This window comes from Leucoraja erinacea, chromosome 14 (genome assembly GCF_028641065.1).
Source record: "Leucoraja erinacea ecotype New England chromosome 14, Leri_hhj_1, whole genome shotgun sequence".
Taxonomy (NCBI): domain Eukaryota; kingdom Metazoa; phylum Chordata; class Chondrichthyes; order Rajiformes; family Rajidae; genus Leucoraja; species Leucoraja erinaceus.
The window spans coordinates 52,452,402-52,467,458 of NC_073390.1; the positions used below are offsets into that span (position 1 = coordinate 52,452,402).

Genomic DNA, 15,057 nt, shown 5'->3' on the forward strand with positions numbered 1-15,057 from the left:
AACTACACAAGCGAAGACAGTGCTGGCGTAACCCACTGGGTCACTTTTCTTTTTGTAAACCAGCACCTGCAGTTCCCTATTTCTATAAATATGCCAGCGAATGTGCCCCTCATCTTATTGAAATCCACCCAACTAGGCATATCTCCATTGTTGCTCTGATACAGCTTCTGGATTTGGAAGTGCACAAACCGAGCTTCCCAGATTCTTCTTGGGCCGACAGCGAGACAAGTGGTGAACCACTTTTGAGCCTCGCAACGGCGATTTACGACTGTCTGCAGCCTGAAATGTCTGAAACCATGATACTCAAGTTCATGCACGTTCGACCTGCTGTTGGAAACCACATAATGTGTATTGAATCCTCAAGCTCCAGCTTTGCCTCATATGTTTTGAGATATAAACATATTAGAATTACATGGCCATTTAAAATTCACCACATGAATTTGGCTGAGAGAGAAATTTTGCATTAGTTAATTTAGCTGAAGTATCAGCTTAAGATGGAACCTTGATCCTGTTCTACAGCTGTGTAACATGAATCTCCAGTCACTCTAACAAGTCCTCGCAAGCTATATGATCCATCTTATTCACATATACATATATAATACACACGCACACACAATATTGCACGAGCTCCCTTCAGCCTTTCAAGTACATTCAAAATGCTGAAGTGTTTTCTTCCATTTAAATGCATTCAATCATGAGTGGGGGACAAAAATGCATAAATTAGATTAGCAGATTAGTTAGAACGGTGTCTTCAAATATTCCTTCACAATAAAAGCATTGAGCAGCTTGGAGTACATTCCAAAAGGCCTGCCTTCACAGAGCACTAGAATAGGGGAAGAAATGCCAATTGTGAGCGATTGTCAAAGCACAGAGCCTGAGGTTTAAACATTTGCTGCAAGACCGAAAATATAATGTGTAAATTGGTCAAGTTGTAATTTTTAAAAACTTCATATCGAAGCATCGTTACATTTAAAATGCTGCTCAAATCTTCGAAGTTCCTAAGTCATAGGAGCAGCATTAGGCTGTTCGGACAGCAAGTCTACTCAGTCATGCAATCATGGGCGATCCTTCTTTCCCTCTCAACCCCATTCTCCCGACTTCTCCCCATAACCTTTGACACTGTGGCTCATCAATTCTACTCACTGTTCCTGAATCTTTCTCCTTTCTGTATCTTCCCGCCACTTATCTGCATGATTGAAATTTATTGCATTTGCCGTAGTTTTTTGTTGCCTGGTTTTGGTGTTTGAGATTATCTAGTTATCATTTACCAAATTACTTTCACAATGGTAAATTTGCATTTGTAAGTTAAAACAACATAATCTTTATGATGTGGAACTGTAATGCAGTTTGGTCCTGATTTTGTTTGGAGATACAGCATGAAAACGGGACCGAGTCCATGCTGACCATGGATCACCTATTCATGTTAGTTCTGTTATCCCACTTTCTTGTCCACTCTTTATATAATAACCATATAACAATTACAGCACGGAAACAGGCCATCTCGACCCTTCTAGTCCGTGCCGAACACGTATTCTCCCCTAGTCCCATACACCTGCGCTCAGACCATAACCCTCCATTCCTTTCCCGTCCATATAACTATCCAATTTATTTTTAAATGATAAAAACGAACCTGCCTCCACCACCTTCACTGGAAGCTCATTCCACACAGCCACCACTCTCTGAGTAAAGAAGTTCCCCCCTCATGTTACCCCTAAACTTCTGTCCCTTAATTCTCAAGTCATGTCCCCTTGTTTGAATCTTCCCTCTCTCAGTGGGAAAAGCTTATCCACGTCAACTCTGTCTATCCCTCTCATCATTTTAAAGACCTCTATCAAGTCCCCCCTTAACCTTCTGCGCTCCAAAGAATAAAGCCCTAACTTGTTTACATTAGGAGACATTTTTTAAGAGAACAACTGTCCAACAAATTTGCACGTCTTTGGGATGAGGGAGGGAACTGGAGCATCTGGAATAAATCCCAGGGACCATGTCACTGCACACTCCACACATCACAGCACCCGAGGTCAGGATCGAACCTGGGACTCTGGTGCGTGAGGCAGTGGCTCTACCAGCTGTGCCACTGTAACTTCATAGCTACAGTTGTTCTAATTCCCCTGAGAGGACAGTCGGAAACCAGCAAGACAGGAGAGGCAAGGGTATAGAGGAGGCAGGAAGAAAGAATTGAGGGATGGTGGTGAGGGTAAAGGTGCTGGCATCATATGATGGATGCAGAAAGCTGAGACAGGGTTGAAAGTAGATAGAGGGGAAAGCCAAATCGACTTTGCAACTAACATATGACACCAACTCAGACACTTCAAGCAGTTTTTCAAATATGCACCATGTCACAGCGAACTGCTTCCTGTTTAAATGTTTAAAATTGTGTTTCACCAGTTTTCATTTAAGTCTTCCGTTCCTTCCTCACTGGTTCACTTTGAAGTTATCTAGATGAGTTCCCCTCCTCCCTTAACCACTTTCTTTCTGTACTGTAGAGCTCAGATTTCTCTAATCTTTCCCTCTCAGTTCATGCCCTTTGCAACAGTGATCAGTGCTGTTTCTTTCCTCTGTAGCCCTTCCAACATATGCACATCTTGTGTGATGTGGAGCTGCACTCCCAGTGTGGTCTGATCAATGTACCGTGAAGATTCAGCAGAGTCTTTGCACATTTGCGTTCCACCGATCTGGTGCAACGACAAAGTCTTCCATCAGCTTTGAGTTACATATTGAAAATAACTCTTCCACTAATGGACATGTTTTTGGGTTTCCCTGCACTAGCTCAATTCTATCCTTGATCTAATAGAGGTGGATAAAATCTTGAGAGGAATAGATCGGGTGGGCACACAGGGTCTCTTGCCCAGAGTGGGGGAATCGAGAACCAGAGGACATTGGTTTAAGGTGAAGGGGGAAATGTTTAATAGGAATCTGAGAGGTAACTTTTTCCGCAGATAGGGTGGTGGGCGAAGGGAATGAGCTGCCAGAGGAGGTAATTGAGGCAATTCAAGAAACAATTAGACATGCACATGGATACAAGCAGTTTAGAGGGATATGGGCCAAACGCAGGCAGGTGGGACAAGTATAGATGGGATATTTGATCAGTCTGAAGAAGGGTCTCGGCCCTATGCCTATTTCCATCGCTCCATAGATGTTGCTGCACCCGCTGAGTTTCTCCAGCATTTTTGTGTACCTATAGATGGTACATGTTGGTCAGTGTGGGTAGGTTGGGCTGATGGGCCTGTTTCCACGCTGTATGACTCTATCCACTGTGTGATTGTTATTTTATCATCTATCCAGTGAGGTGAATCTCCTTTGTCTGTTGGCCAGTATGTGGGAGGGTTGTCAGGACACAGGTTAAGAGCTGTCTTCACAGAGCCCCGAGGGAATTGGCGGCCAGGGTGCAGCCGGAATTGCAAATCCCCAAACTATGGAGAGGCACAAACTCGCACTTCCATTAAAATCTCACACACTATGTGATGTTCACATCCCCATGCAGAGGATAGGCCTACAAAGTGATTACTGAACACAGGTGTTGCCCAAGATTCTCCGTTTAGGCAGAGATGGTGATGATCAGGAGGGAGGGCAGTGCACAGGGAATGACCCCTCGGGAAAGGTCAACGTTCTGGATAGAGGAACTATCTTGCAACAAATGCATAGAAGGGCCATCAAGCTCCAGATCTGCTTGAAACATTATAGGCGCGATCTGAGCAACAGCGGGCTATTGGACCATTGTCTACCCAGTCCACTGAAAGGTCACCTCACAAACAGGTTCAGGACATTGATACTTCCCTCATGCCTCCCATGAGGGCACTCCAACCATTGCTTCTTGGGCAATATGCTCACCAATGTCCCACCAATGCCAGCCATCACATACTAGCTATAGAGTAATTTGGAATTAAGAGAAAGACACCATATATACACCTGAAGAAGGGTCTTGACCCGAAACATCGCCTATTTCCTTCGCTCCATAGATGCTGCCTCACCTGCTGAGTTTCTCCAGCATTTTTGTCTACTACATATATACAAGTCTTTCTTAATGTTAGACGCTGACCTGTCAGTATATGGCTAAAAAACACAAGCAAATGAGTTTTGTGCTTCATGAATACTAAGCAACCAACTCATTATTCACACAAATTTATAAAAGGACTGGACAAGATAGATGCAGGAAAAATGTTCCCAATGTTGGGCGAGTCCAGAACCAGGGGCCACAGTCTTAGAATAAAGGGGAGGGGGAGGGGGGCATTTAAGACTGAGGTGAGAAAAAACTTTTTCACCCAGAGAGTTGTGAATTTAGAATAGAATAGTTTCTTTATTGTCATTGTAACATGAACCATGTACAACTTTAAAATTCACAAAATGTCAGCCCAGGGTCAGTGCCACCATTCAAACATTTCTAGAAAGCTAACGATACATACAAGGTAAAATATTAAAAGATATTTTAAAAGAATTTATGGAATTCCCTGCCACAGAGGGCAGTGGAGGCCAAGTCACTGGATGGATTTAAGAGAGAGTTAGATAGAGCTCTAGGGGCTAGTGGAGTCAAGGGATATGGGGAGAAGGCAGGCACGGGTTATTGATAGGGGACGATCAGCCATGATCACAATGAATGGCGGTGCTGGCTCGTAGGGCCGAATGGCCTCCTCCTGCACCTATTTTCTATGTTTCTATGTTTCTACAACAGCACAGTGCTGCAGTGGTAAGGTCACTGTCTTGCAGTGCCAGAGACCCAGGTTCAATTCTGACAATGGGTGCTTTCTGTACAGAGTTTTTAACACTCTCCCCGGCACTGTGTGGGTTTTCACTGGGTGCTCTGATCCAATCCAAAGATGTACATGTTGGTTGGTTAATTGATTTCTGTAAATCGTGTGTAGGATGCAATACTGGGGTCGCTCAGACTCGATGGGCCGAAGGGCCTGTTTCCGCATTGTATCTCTAAACTAAACTACTTCACAGTAGAAAGAATTCCGTTTCTGACCAGGAGAGGTCACTGCTGCATTTCATTAACTACAGATTCAATAGGTTTTTGCTTTCCTTCTGTTTCCGAAGCAAACATGAATCTTAACAATGCTAAAACAAAACCAAATAGCCTTTATTATATCCAGCTGTACTGCCCAAATGTGCCTTTTCCATTCTAGATCTACAATGCAAACCAGTAAGCATAGGAGTCACAGTGCTGCTAACCTTTTACAGAAGGATGGTCCACAAACTGAGATCAAAGTCTGATGAGATAATCAAACAAATGTATGTGTGTGCCTGATACTAACTTTATATGCACACAATCACTATATCTAGACTCCCAAGCCCTTGTTCTAAAATAAAGTTGATTCAGCATGGTTAAAAATGGAAGGTACATGCTGTCATTGGATGGCTATGCAGAATTATCCTACTGAACACATTCAGCGTACAGTTATGCCCCTGTCCCACTTAGGAAACCTGAACAGAAAGCTCTGGAGACTTTGTGCCCCACGCAATGTTTCCGTGCGGTTCCCGGACGTTGCAGGTAGTGGAAGCAGGTAGGGAGACTGACAAAAACCTCCGGGAACCTTGGGTGGGGCGCAAAGTCTCCAGAGGTTTCCGTTCAGGTTTTCTAAGTGGGACAGGGACATAAGTACTCACGATATTTTATAAACCCATACACACTGGAGTAAATCACACTTATGTTAATAAACTCAACTTTGGATCATAGTGTTGGGCTTTTTAGTTTAGACAATAGGTGCAGGAGTAGGCAATTTGGCCCTTCGAGCCAGCACGGCCATTCAATGTGATCATGGCTGATCATCCCCAATCAGTACCCCGTTCCTGCCTTCGCCCCATATCCCCTGACTCCGCTATTTTTAAGAGCCCTATCTAGCTCTCTCTTGAAAGCATCCAGAGAACCTGCCTCCACCTGAGGTTCTCTGAGGCAGAGAATTCCACAGACTCACCACTCTCTGTGAGAAAAAGTTTCCTCATCTTCGTTCTAAATGGCTTACTCCTTATTGTTAAACTGTGGCCTCTGGTTCTGGACTCCCCCAACATCGTGAACATGTTTCCTGCTTCTAAGGTGCCCAAACCCTTAACAATCGTATATATTTCAATGAGATACCCTCTCATCCTTCTAAACTCCCGAGTGTATAAGCCCAGCTGCTCCATTCTCTCAGCATATGACAGTCCCTCATAGCATCCTCCTCACAGTTCACACTGCCGCCCAGCTTGGTGTCATCTGCAAAGTTGCTAATGTAATGTTTATCTAAGAGATACAGCATGGAAACAGGCCCTTTGACCCACCGAGTCCGAACTGACCAATGATCACCCATACTCTAGTTCTATCCTACACAATAGGGACAATTTACAGAAACCAATTAATCTGTAAACCTGGACGTCTTTGGAAACCAGAGCACCCAGAGAAAACCCACGCGGTCCCTGGGAGAATATACAAGCTCCGTATGGACAGCAACTGTTGCCAGGATGCAACGCGGGTCACTGGAGCTGTAAGGCAGCAACTCTACCACTGCGTCACTGTGCCGGCCTTTATCTCGCTTGCAATGCACGGAGACAGCCACAGATTAACCTACTCACTAACTGCTCAACTACTAGGTCGTTCATACGTAATGTGCTGATTAAACTCAAATCCAAAAATGGTCGGCACACCAAAACTGACCAGGGCAATTATGATACCACTTGTCGTGGGAAGACATTAAGCTTTGATCTGAAGAAGTTGTTTCGGCCCGAAACGTTGTCTATTTCCTTCGCTCCATAGATGCTACTGCACCCGTTGAGTTTCTCCAGCACTTTGTCTACCTTCGATTTTCCAGCATCTGCAGTTCCTTCTTAGACATGAAGCTTTCTTTAGTTTAGAGATATATTTCAAGAGAAACAGCTTGGAAACAGGCTGCCGTGTTCTACACAGACCATCGACAGCCCTTACATCAATTCTATGCTATTCCACTTTCGCCTCTTACTTGCCAGGGGCAATTTACAGTAGCCAATAATCCTACAAACCTGCACGTCTTTGGAATGTGGGAGGAAATCGGAACACCTGGAGAAAACCTACACAGTCACTGGGAGAATGTACAAACTCCGCAGAGACCGCACCTGTAGACAGGATCGAATGCGGGTCTCTGGTGCTGTGAGTCATTAGTGAGTCATTATTCCAGTGAGTCATTATTCCAGAGTAATAGTGGAATGTGCCAAAGAACTAATTAAAAAATAGCTTTATATCCAGTTGAGTTTACTTTTCCACCACTCCCTTCTTTTCATGATTTAAATGTCACATTGAAGATGTTATTTCACTGTAATGATCCCCACATATCACAAAGGTACATGTCATTATTACAACATTGTTTTTGAGGCATTAAATTAAAAAAGCTTACCATCGCCATTTTTGAAGATAATACCCACAGGGTCTCCTCCCAACATCTTATTGTTGTATAGAATCCAAAGAGGCTTCATTTTGGAATCCATGTACTTACATTTGTCTACACTATTAAAGTCAAGAAGGATCAGATTAATACCAAAAACAAATTGCTAAAATGTTAATACTGCAATATATGTGCAATGAATCTGCTATGAATTACTGTATTTGAAATTTGCCCATCTATTTTTCAGTATAGGGTTAACATTCAGTCAAAATTCAAAATATAGATTTATTGCTGTGATGTTAGTCTGACATTAAGAATTGATTATATTGCATATTTCCACTCAATACATGGAATGGGTTTCAAGTTCTGGGAAGGCAGCAATTGTTCAGCTTTTTCTACTGATACATGTTTTGCAACAGATAATACGACTTCCCACCCCAACTCTCGGCACTAAATCCTTGTTTGTAACACCATGCCTGAAGTTGTTTCTGGGGTTACGTCCACGCCCGGGTGGTACTAGAAAAAGACTACGTGCTGACCACGGGCGCCCTGTGGACTTCATGGACTGTTGGGCACTGCGGGGGGTGGGAAGGTTCCTCAGTAAGGAGGGGTAAATAGTAATTTGAGAATATTTGTTTTGCTTGTATTGTGGTGGTGGGTTTGTTTGTAAATGGCATTTTTGTAAATAATTGATTAAAATTATTTTTGGTTAAAAAAAAAAAAAGCTTGAAGTTGGCATCCACTCTCCTTCATGAGGCACTTGGATTGTAAGCACCAAATAAATACTTCTGAACTTCTGCTGTCTAGCAAGGCAAGATCAGTTCACGTAGCGAAAATCAGGAACTGAGCTGATTCTAAGTGGGTTATTAGGAAATATTTGTTATCTTACCAGAGCATTCAGATTCAGATTCAGATTCAATTTTAATTGTCATTGTCAGTGTACAGTACAGAGACAACAAAATGCATTTAGCATCTCCCTGGAAGAGCGACATAGCACATGATTTTTGAATAAATAATAATAAGGGGGGGGGGGGGGGGGGGGGGGGGGGGGGGTGATTGGCAGTCACCGAGGTACAGTCACCGAGAGCATGACTAACCACTCAACAAAATATTATTTTCAAATGACTTCAAAACAGGGCGATTGAATTAAATCTCATTTTCAGTAGCAATGTATTGCTAGAAACAAAAAAATATATGTACATGTGTACACTGCACACTTTACTCATTTGTTTTACCACATACAAGCTCAGCTAAATACTCATTACCTGGAACTTTTTATGATCTTTTATTTTATGTTGATACTGAAGGATGTTAGTGTTAGATCACTAATCACTTTTGAACATTTTAAAACAGAGTCCTCAATTGTGTAGGAGGGAACTGCAGGTGCTGGTTTACACCAAAGATGGGCACAAAATGCTGGAGTAACTCAGTGGGACAGGCAGCATTTCTGGATAGAAGGAATGGGTGACTTTTCAGGTTGAGACCCTTCTTCAGTCTGAAGAAGGGTCTCAACCTGAAAAGTCACCCATTCAGACTGAAGAAGGGTCTCAACCTGAAAAGTCACCCATTCCTTCTCTCCAGAGATGCTGCCAGTCCCGCAGAGTTACTCCAGCATTTTGCATCTATCTTTGAAGTCCTCAACTGCTGACTAGGTTGTGATTAGCCGATTAGATCTGGTATTTTCATGTCGAAATAACTCAGCAAAACATGCAGGTACTGTTTACCCAATGAGTCATTGAAAAACTATGCCTGTTATTTCCCTCAACAATCATCTACTGCACAAGTTAACCTACACTTTGCATTCATGAACAGCTTATCTGTGGGAGTGAATGGACCTCCCACTGTCTGAATGAAGTTTACAAGCTCGTGACATTCTAGTTATGTCAGCACGCATTTGGAACTATTTCAAATGCTGTACTTTTTTTTCCAGACTCCCTTATGTAACAGAAAAGTGAATGCACTTACTTCAGCTCAGACAGGATTACACTGGGATCAAGTGGTGACTTGATGTTAGATAAAGCTTCCTTGTACACAGGCTGTTTTAAGCAGGTATGCATCACATCCTTCAGTTTATTCTTTGCCACCTTCAGGGAGCTAATTTTTACTAGATTATTGATAGCTTTCATCTTATTCAAGGCTTCCATCTGTAATCAGAAAAAAAAATCCAGAAGCTGTTTTTCCCTTTGAAAAATTCAGAGAAAGCAATGAAAATATCTGTCACATGATATTAGCAAACACCAATATATTCCTCTGAATTTGTCCTTTTAACAGTTTCAACCTGTTTATACAAAATCAGTGTAAATACAAGTAATTTCACAACGTATTACTAAAACCTTCAATCTGAATTACATTATTTACTAGGCATAAGATGTACTTGCATTCTGAGATGAAGCACTTAACATGCCAATACAGATTTGACGAGATCAATATAAAACTAACACAGATGAAGTACCTCTATGTTAAAGTGCTCTGTGAATAATGACCAATTCTTCTGACTCAGGCCTAAAGTATTTACTTAGTTTATTTCTTCCTTAAAAGCTTTGAAATAGTACATTTTAAGAGAAGTTCCAAGATGATGAGATTTTTTCATACAATAGGATTTTTTTTTTTTTTTTTTAAATAGATGGCAAAGTTATCAGTATCTCATGTTCAACTTTTCAACTGGATACTGTAGTTGGGTCGAAAAAAAAGTTGTCTCAAAATAAATTGAATCAATTTGTTTTGGGAAGGATGAGACAACAGGAGCAGCTGGTGGGAGGATGAGTAATGAGAGGAATGATTGAATAATCTGCCTGCTGAAGTTCATTAAGATATAATCACCTCAAGATTGGGGTTCAGCTCGAGTTGATTATGGTGCCATGATTGTCTTCACCTATCGCCAATGTCCTCTCCCAACCCACCACCACCCACAACCCCCCTGATCAAAAGAGACTCTTTCTACATTAATGGCAGAAACCAGGTTGCAAAGATACCACAATTTGAGCCACATGTCTGACAGCCTTTATAAGCGTTCCCTTACTACTTCATTGATCCAGATGGTAAAATATGGTGCATTTGACCCCCAAGTGAATCTTTAAGTGCAAAGCTTGACAGCACACAATTGCAACAGGGGGAATTATTTAGTAGATAAGCAGATGCATGAAAAAAATGCTTCCTTGGCTATGACATTAATAAAGTGACTATAATTGCTGTAGGAAGACACTAATTTGTCCCAACAAAATACAAAAAATATGCAGATAATGTGTGTGCACCCAATATTCTGCATGTGTGCATCTGTAGGTGCAGTATCTGTACATGAGCAGGATATATAACTTCTAGGGTAGCACAGGAAGTTGGATCCGGACCTGATTTGTTGCCTTTACATGGTTAAGCAATAAAGACTGGATGTTCTTCCTTAATTTACTGAAGCTAACGAGAGAATCCCAGATTAATTTATTAATTGTCTTTTGAGATTTAGATTTTAAAGATAGAGCACTGAAACGGGCCCTTTGGCCTACCGAGTCCGTCCCAGCCAGCGATCCCCCTTACACTCGCAAGTATCCTTACACTTGGGAAAATATAACCGCAGCCAATTAAATGTGTATATCTTTGGAGTGTGGGATGAAACAGGAGCATCTGGAGAAAACCTACGCGTTAACAGGAAGAACGTACAAACTCCCTACTGACATCACTTGTGTCAGGATCAAACGCGGGTCTCTGGCGCTGTAAGGCCTGTAGCTACCTCACTCTGCCGCCCCAGTTATCAATTCCAACAACAAATGTGACGAGCCATTATGAGATAAATTTATATGATCTAATCAGTTAGACAACCTGCCAGTGTTCAATGGTAGTCTTGCTTGGGATGAAAAGGCAATGCCAAACTCTTCATACAAACAAGGGGTTAGTGCGGAGGATTGTATCCATTGCAAAATATGTATCAGTGGAAAAAGCTTAACATGTTTTGCCTGCCTAGAACTTAAACCCCATTCCATTCATGAAGGATGTAATTTTGACAATGAACAAACAAAAAATATTGTGTTTAAGAAGGAACTGCAGATGCTGGAGAATCGAAGGTACACAAAAAAGCTGGAGGAACTCAGCGGGTGCAGCAGCATCTATGGAGCGAAGGAAATAGGCAACGTTTCGGGCCGAAACCCTTCGTTTCGGCCCGAAACGTTGCCTATTTCCTTCGCTCCATAGATGCTGCTGCACCCGCTGAGTTTCTCCAGCTTTTTTGTGTACAAACAAAAAATACTATTGGATAGATACTGACTCAAAAATAATGGCACTATAACACACTTTAAATCAGAAGAGAATGGAAAACAGTTAAGGTATAGTGCCTCTGTTTCCGGCTTTGGCCATCTCAATGTAATATTTGAATGTGGCTGGGTTTGGGGATGAAGCTTGAAAGCGGACACCACCAGTTTCAGGAAGAGCTTGTTCCCTTCTGTTACCAGGCTTCTGAAAAGTCCTTCCATGAGCTAGGGTATGGTCCAATTCACCTCTACCCCATTTCAGACATTGGACTTTGTCTCACGTTACAATGCTGTGAACTACATTCTGCACTCTATCTTTAGTTTAGTTTAGTTTATTAATGTCACGTGTACCGAGGTACAGCAAGAAGCTATTTGTCGCCTGCTATCCAGTCAGCGGAAAGACTATACATGATTACAATCAAACTGCCCACGGTGTCCAGATACAGGATAAGGGAATAAGGTTTAGTGCAGGATAAAGTCCAATAAAGTCCGATAAAAGTTAGTCCGGGGATCTCCAATGAGGTAGATGGTAGATCAGGACCACTCTCCAGTTGGTGGTAGGATGGTTCAACAGCGGGGAAGAAACTGTCCCAGAATCTGGAGGAATCTTTCCCATTGCTCCACCTTTTGCACTCAAGTTTCACTTGGTTGTATTTAGGCGTAATATTATCTGATTTAAGGAGATAGCATACAAAACAAAGCTTTTCACTGTACCTCTGTACACGTGACAATAATATACCTAATGCCTGGCATTGTGGAGTTGTGTCGGGCTCAAGTTTTTGGTCCAAGTAAACCAGGATCAGGAATAGCTACTTCCCCACAGCCATCAGGCTATTAAACTTGGCTCGGACAAAACTCTGAACATTAATAGCCCATTATCTGTTATTTGCACTTCATCAGTTTATTTATTCATGTGTGTATTTACGTATATAATGGTATATGGACACACTGATCTGTTCTGTATTCATGCCTACTATGTTCTGTTGTGCTGAAGCAAAGCAAGAATTTCATTGTCCTATCAGGGACACATGAGAATGAACTCTCTTGACTTGAAGGTAAACACATGTGAATGTGTTCCCAAAAATAAGAATAGCCGTTTGTGAAGGTATCATGAGTTGGGCGACCATCGTGGCTTTAAAAGATGCTTATGGAGGGACTATTGGAAGAGGACTTCTTCTCTTCCTGTGTGTAAAATGGATGTACAGTTGGTCTCAATTAGATGCTGTGCCCTCTAACGATACCATTATAAACAACTACATTAACTACCACTGAAACAATGGACATTTGCCAAAAAGAAACAGCGCCCAATTCACAATATTTCCTCAACACAAAAAATTGAATTTTCATATTTTCATTTCTGACTTGTGTGAAAATGTTTTACAGAGCCTGAACTCAGCAGGAAACTCTATATATTTTCACAATCCCTCAACGCAAATGCTGCTGATTTAAATTGGTATTCGCAAAGGTAGTGCAGTAACCAGCCCCAATGGCTTTACAACATTACAGTACAGCACAGGAAGAGGCTCTTTGGTCGGTAATGTCCTTGCCGAACATGATGCCCAGGCCAACTCTTATCTATCTGCACATAGTCCATATCCCTCCATTCCCTACATATCAATATTCCTGTCCAGATGTCGTTTAAATGCCACTATCATATATGGTTCCACCACCACCCCAGCCAGCACCCACTGCCGTCTGTAAAAAAAAAAAAATTGCCCCCCATTTCTCCTCCAAAAATTACCCCCCCTCATCTTAAAGCTGTGCCCTTTACTATTTGATATTTCCATTCTGGGAAAAAGTTAGACTGACTACCTTATCTATTATAACCATATAACAATTACAGCACGGAAACTGGCCATCTCGGCCCTACAAGTCCGTGCCGACACAACTTTTTTTCCCTTAGTCCCAGCTGCCTGCACTCATACCATAACCCTCCATTCCCTTCTCATCCATATGCCTATCCAATTTATTTTTAAATGATACCAACAAACCTGCCTCCATCACTTCCACTGGAAGCTCATTCCACACCGCTACCACTCTCGGAGTAAAGAAGTTCCCCCTCATGTTACCCCTAAACTTCTGTCCCTTAATTCTGAAGTCATGTCCTCTTGTTTGAATCTTCCCTATTCTCAAAGGGAAAAGCTTGTCCACATCAACTCTGTCTATCCCTCTCATCATTTTAAAGACTTCTATCAAGTCCCCCCTTAACCTTCTGCGCTCCAGAGAATAAAGACCTAACTTATTCAACCTATCTCTGTAACTTAGTTGTTGAAACCCAGGCAACATTCTAGTAAATCTCCTCTGTACTCTCTCTATTTTGTTGACATCCTTCCTATAATTGGGCGACCAAAATTGTACACCATACTTCAGATTTGGTCTCACCAATGCCTTGTACAATTTTAACATTACATCCCAGCTTCTATACTCAATGCTCTGATTTATAAAGGCTAGCATACCAAAAGCTTTCTTTACCACCCTATCTATATGAGATTCCACCTTCAAGGAACTCTCATAGTATTATATCCTTCTATCAGTTCACCCCTCAAACAAAACAATACAATACCATACCGTTTATTTGTTATTTGAACCTCAAATGAAGTTCAAATGAAATTTGGTTTCTGCAGTCATACAACAAGAAAAGGACCAAGACACACACCAACACAATCCACACAAACATCCATCACAGCGAATCTCCCCCTGACTGTGATGGAAGGCAAACGCTGGTGTTCCAGAGAAAATAATCCAAGCCTGTCCAATCTCTCTCTGTAGCTTATACCACCCCCATTTTGGTAAGCATCAGAGCATTATACATTTAAAGAGCTACTCTATAAACCTCTCCTCTCTGGTGATTTGGTACCCACACAGTGGCGCAGCTGGAAGACCTGCTGCCACAGAGCACCAGAGGCCTGGATTCGATCCTGACCTCGGGACCTGTCTGGGTGGATTTTGTACCTTCCCTCTGTGACCATGTGGGTTTCCTCCAGGTGCTCCGGTTTCCTCTCGCGTCCCAAAGACCGGCGACCTTGTGGGTTAATTGACCGTTACAAAATTGCTCCTAATATGTAAGGAGTAGATGAGAAAGTAGGAGAACAGAACGAGTGTGAATGGGTTCAAGAAGGAACTGCAGATGCTGGAAAATCGAAGGCACCAACTAGACAGGATTGTGAAGACTGCCAGCAGGATTATCGGTGCTCCACTCCCTTTCCTGCTGGACATATACAGGAAGAGATGTATCAGCAGAGCCATCTCCATCATCAAAGACCCCTACCACCCATCACATCACATATTCTCCATCCTGCCATCTGGGAAGAGGTACAGGAGCATTAGCTGCAAAACCAGCAGGATGCTCCTCAGCTTCTTCCCGCAGGCTATAAGACTGATAAACGGACTTTGCCCCCTGCCAAAGTATCGCGCACAATCCACCAACCTGGACACACTGCAGCAGAGCCACTGTCGTGCCGCTGCCGATCGGAACGCCTGTTGATGTTTAGTAG

At 42.4% G+C, this 15,057-nt stretch overlaps 1 protein-coding gene across 1 annotated transcript in view; it reads right to left on the reverse strand.

The window, feature by feature from the left end:
• The window catches only part of pik3cb (phosphatidylinositol-4,5-bisphosphate 3-kinase, catalytic subunit beta), a 279,273-nt gene that overhangs the window by 26,344 nt on the left and 237,872 nt on the right, over positions 1–15,057 (reverse strand). Inside the window, exons 16-17 of the mRNA XM_055646420.1 lie at positions 9,294–9,472; positions 7,341–7,450 (exon numbers count right to left, since the gene is read on the reverse strand). Coding sequence (XP_055502395.1) covers positions 7,341–7,450; positions 9,294–9,472 — 289 coding nt within the window. The remainder of the gene's footprint in view (positions 1–7,340; positions 7,451–9,293; positions 9,473–15,057) is intronic.